The sequence below is a fragment of the Beta vulgaris genome, chromosome 8 (genome assembly GCF_026745355.1).
Source record: "Beta vulgaris subsp. vulgaris cultivar EL10 chromosome 8, EL10.2, whole genome shotgun sequence".
NCBI lineage: Eukaryota > Viridiplantae > Streptophyta > Magnoliopsida > Caryophyllales > Amaranthaceae > Beta > Beta vulgaris.
The window spans coordinates 5,167,031-5,171,962 of record NC_079209.1 but is presented as its reverse complement, the minus strand read 5'-3'; the positions used below and the strand labels follow the sequence as shown (position 1 = coordinate 5,171,962).

Here is a 4,932-nt window from a genome sequence, read left to right as displayed (position 1 = left end):
ATGAAAACACGTTTGCCTTTGTGATGTCCTACAATAATTTCGGCATCAATAACATTAGGTGAAAAAGCTTTATAGAGCAGCCTGGTACCGTTGCAAAGTCCCGATGTTGGTTCTAGGTTACGCAGAAGTATAATAGGACTGTTTTTTTTTCAAAACTAAATGGTGGGGTGGAAAGCCATTTGGTAGCAGACTGTTTAGAAATTCAATTGGATAATCATTTGCTGAATTCCTATCGCTTCGTCAAAACTTCTGTATTCGTATGCTTCTCCTGGTGCCTGTATGTGAACTAAATTCGAATTAATAATTTCGGCGTCTTCATTTGTTGGTGTTAAAATAGCTTTTGCTGCCGTAGATAATGTACGTGTGTTCATGGAATCAATATCTGGATATTGCATCAATTAGTTGATCAACAGAGAGAGTTTCATTGTGATAAGGTATCACAAGTGACTTCGGCAGTGGTATATATCTTCCGTTTTCATAAGGTGGAGCTCCTTCACCCAATTGTAGAAGGAATTCACTGAAAGCAGGATCATGAATTGCCCTCATATTTTGCTTTAGGTGAATCTTCTCAAGTATTGTCCATAATGGAGACATGACAAAGCTTGCATTGATGGCTTCTTGTAATGTACTTTTAGGTATGACCGGTAATACTTGCCTGAAATCACCTCCGAACACAACAACTTTTCCACCAAATAACAATTCGTTCGAACATATATCTCTTAATGTTTTTCAAGGTATTCTATAGTTTGTCGTCTTGCCATAGATGCTTCATCCCAAATAATTAATCTTGACATACGAATTAACTCTGCAAGTGAACTTTGTTTTGAAATTTGGGAGTTCTGATTTTCATCAATATCTAACGGAATTTTAAATCGAGAATTAGCTGTTCTACCACCTGCAATATTTGAGGCTGCTATTCCGGATGTAGCAACAGCTAAAGCAATTATTCCTTGTGCTCTTAAATTTGCAAGCAATGTAGAGTATAAGAATGTCTTTCCAGTCCCACCAGGACCATCAACAAAGAAAGCTCCGGGTTTATTGTGAATAACTCTATCATATATTCTAGCATATGCAATTTTTTGCTCGTAGTTAAGCAAATCAACGGCACTTACCTCTTCAGCAGAGATTGGGATTCGAAGCTCTTCTTCAATTTCTTTCATCTTTTTTTCTTCATAGCTTTCTTCAACTTTCAGTCCTCCGAAGTCAAAACTATCAAAGCTTTTTCCCATTGATTCAATGAGGTAAGAAATATTTTTAAGTGTCATTTGTTGTACTTTTCGTGCATTTTTCGGGAAAGAGTAACTGTAGTCTTCTGATAATGCGGAATAGAATTTATCCCACAATGATCTCGGACTTCTCGGTTGACAATATATAAGTAAAGGCAAATAATCTGCGTAGAACAAATGGTGTTTGAAAATGTGTAGCTTCTTCCATACATTTTTCTATGGAATCATCAGCTTCAAGAAGTCGCGTCGATATGCTGCTTCACGAAATGTTGAACATTTGGTTGTATTAACAATAAGCAAATCTTCAAATGATTGAGGCCCCCTGATGTGAGTGAGTAACAGGCGCAAATAGTATCGTTCTCCTTCGACAGGATTCGCATATATTACTCGTCCTATGGCAAACCCTCTTTGACGAGGACTCCAAAATCGCTCATTTTTCTTCGGATTCCAAACATAATGCTCCGGAAATTGTTCGTATAGTAGAAGTCGAGAATTTCGATCCGTTCGATTTCTTTCAAAGAAAGCAGTCAACATGGTTCTTCTTCTACTGTTATTCTCAGCTATATCTTCCAGACGTTCTTCTGATCTGTATGTCACGGTTTGCATACTTGGAAGATGTATTTGTAGGGCAACGATGTTTGGATATATATCATTGAGAAGAAATCTGAAAATCCGCCAAGCAGCTTCCGGAGGTGATATCCATCTTGCAGATTGATATGCACTAATTTCATCAGCACGATTTGTATTTGTTGCATTGGTAACAGCAAACAATACACGATCATGTCCTTTATAAATATATTTATATAAATACTTGACAGCCTTTATTGTCGAACAAATTTCCACATTTATATGGCGATCATATTTGGCTAACAAAAACGGATTATAAGGGATTACCCATCGATTATCCAATAGTACTCCACGTATCCGAGCTTGTCTGCCATCATCACGACGCCGATAAATAGGAAAGGAATTGCGACGATTAGTTGTTATCTCCGCAAAGTTACGAGGATACTTATTCTTGCAACTATCATCTCTCATACAAACATTTTTCGGATTATCTCTGCCACAAGGACCATGCATCATATGTTTCAAAACAGCTTCATGAATATGAGGATTCAATGATCTATCAGGAATTTCAGCGCATACATAAGCATCATATTGATCCATACTTCGAATTTTACTTTTCGAATCCAATATGATAAGAAAATGAGCATGTGGTAATCCTCGTTTTTGAAATTCAACTACATATACAAATGTCGCAACGTTACCAAACAATTTTCCCTCAACAATATCTTTTTTCAACTTCGTCAATTTCGCTCTGAAGACTCGGGATATAAGATCTGGTCTATTTTGTACTTCTTCATGGGGGAGCAATTCTCTTTTAATTTCTGGCCACTGAGGATTGCACGTCATCGTAATAAAGAAGTCTGGTTTTCCATAACGTCTCACTAAAGCCATTGCATCAAGATATCTACGACGCATGTCTCGTGGACCACCTATGAAAGATGGAGGGAGAATAAAAGGGCGTCCAATATTGGACCCTTCGGTTTCTCCAAGATGTAAACTATCAATTATTCCTTGATAGAGTTCAGCACGAATAGTATCTTGATTGCACCTTATAAAATCAAGACGGGTCATCTCAATTTTAATGTACATGTCAACAATAAATTGTTGAAGAAGTCGTCCACAACGAAGCAAAAGTGACGTTTGTCCAATTCGGATTTGGAATTGATAGCAATAATATTCTCTACAAGAAACCTTTCTATTCGATGAAGAAGATTGAGCAACTGTATTGATTTAAAGAATGTTTTAGCAATCGAATGATAATAATTTTTTTAATAATAAGAACGTAATTAAAATAATTTTTAGCGGACAAACCTTGTTCTTCAGCTTCAACTAAATCATCAATAGTTTGGACTAAGACTTCATTGATAGGAAATGTTGAAATCTCTGTCGATGTTGACGACCACTGGAACTACGATATATATTTCGATGCCAACCAGTTTCACCGTAAGGGAATATAACAGGGTATTGTAGAGGATCGTAACATCCATAATAGTGACATACACGTTGACTTGAACCTGAATGTGGTCGTACGATAATATCATGAGTCAGTGGTTGTGACGAACCACCATCTTCAACCCAAATAGCGGCTACTTGGGATGCAACTGGGGCGTTATGAGTACGCTGATCATGGTTGGGGTCTGAACGAATCACTATCCGACTGATGTCAATAATATGCTGGTCTTTTAATGAATGGAAAAACTTTGCATACGGATTTGATTCCATTACTCGCATCAAAGTCGAAATAACACTTGGCAGCAATTTAGAAGAACTTTGGACCCGGTACTCCATTTCCATCTCGGTGTCGAAAAAATATAATTGTAGATATCGTGGAGCTTGTTCATTCGGAAGTAGGTCGTTAATATAATGATACACTTGTCCTTGAACTTTAAAAGTGTATATTCCATGATCTCTTCGGGCAAGTTCTTTATCTTTTTTTACTCCAAAAGATGTAAATGAAAATAGACTGCTATATAGCATTATATATTGCCTGAAGTTTTTTGAATCATCATCTGTTGATAAAAATAATCTATAAAGATCGGGTTGTATTAAATTACTTGCTAGACGAATATCTCCTTCGTTGCAACAGAATTTCGTAGATTCTCCTTCGAGAAGCTTGGCACCACAATGTTGACATGTGGACGGAATTGGAAGGATATAAGGTTCATGTGGTGTTTTTTTAGTACCTTGTATAAGACGAAAACCATTTAATATGAAAATATTTAACACAATATGATATAGTATGTATTTTGGAAATATGTTTGATTAATAAAAATCACAACCTGAAGTATCAGGACGAACTTTAGATGAAGTTTTTTTGCCACGCGAGGTTGACGCTTCGTTTTCTTTATAACTCATACCTAGTGCTTTTGAAAATCTAATCATAGTACACGATACAAAATAAAAGCACATATAATATTTAGAAAATCCCTATCAAATTATCAAAGTTGAAAAGAAAATAAATATATAATATAGTACATGAATAAAAATTACTCTATGCAAACAACATACCTATAGAATCACCGAATGGATTATCTTTCGTTGCTAGTAGATTCGTATTCAATATCTGCAATTTCATATATTTTGTCAATTAGATAATTTTATTTGTATTGTATATTTTGAACCATAATTTAAGTCTAAAAACATAATATATTCTTATTGATTTAGAGGTATCTAGATTGGCATATGTATGTACAATGGAAGTTTGTTCACTTTGGAATTCTGAATATTGATGTGGTGAAGACAAAGAGGTACTTCTGCTGTGGATGGAGAAACATTATTATGGATATTTTAGTACGAGATTTTATTTATATAATTATTTATAAGTTCATTATTATCACAATTTATTACCGCCTACCATATAGGTTGTTATAGTTATAAATGTAGATGGAGGTGTAGCAAATTCTTTACCCATGTATTTAGAATACTTACAATATTTAATTTTTTGTTATATAATATAGGATGCTATAATACCAGATAATAAAAATTTACATCACTTTTACATTGAAATTAACATATTTAAAGACTGATAATTCAATTGCAAAATTTCAAATTAAATTTTACATTGTAAAATGAAATTTGCTTTTGCATAATAAGTTTTGGTGACTATAATTACAATTTATCTAAATTTAAAATAATAATT

At 34.5% G+C, this 4,932-nt stretch overlaps 1 protein-coding gene across 1 annotated transcript; it reads right to left on the bottom strand.

The window, feature by feature from the left end:
* Positions 1 to 1,442: 1,442 nt before the first annotated feature.
* On the bottom strand, positions 1,443 to 3,587 carry LOC125492930 (uncharacterized). Its single transcript, XM_057391394.1, has 3 exons — positions 3,294 to 3,587; positions 3,105 to 3,201; positions 1,443 to 3,013 (listed from the first exon to the last, which is right to left on the bottom strand). The coding sequence occupies exons 1-3, from the start codon at positions 3,585 to 3,587 to the stop codon at positions 1,443 to 1,445; spliced, it is 1,962 nt and encodes a 653-aa protein (XP_057247377.1).
* Positions 3,588 to 4,932: the final 1,345 nt, after the last annotated feature.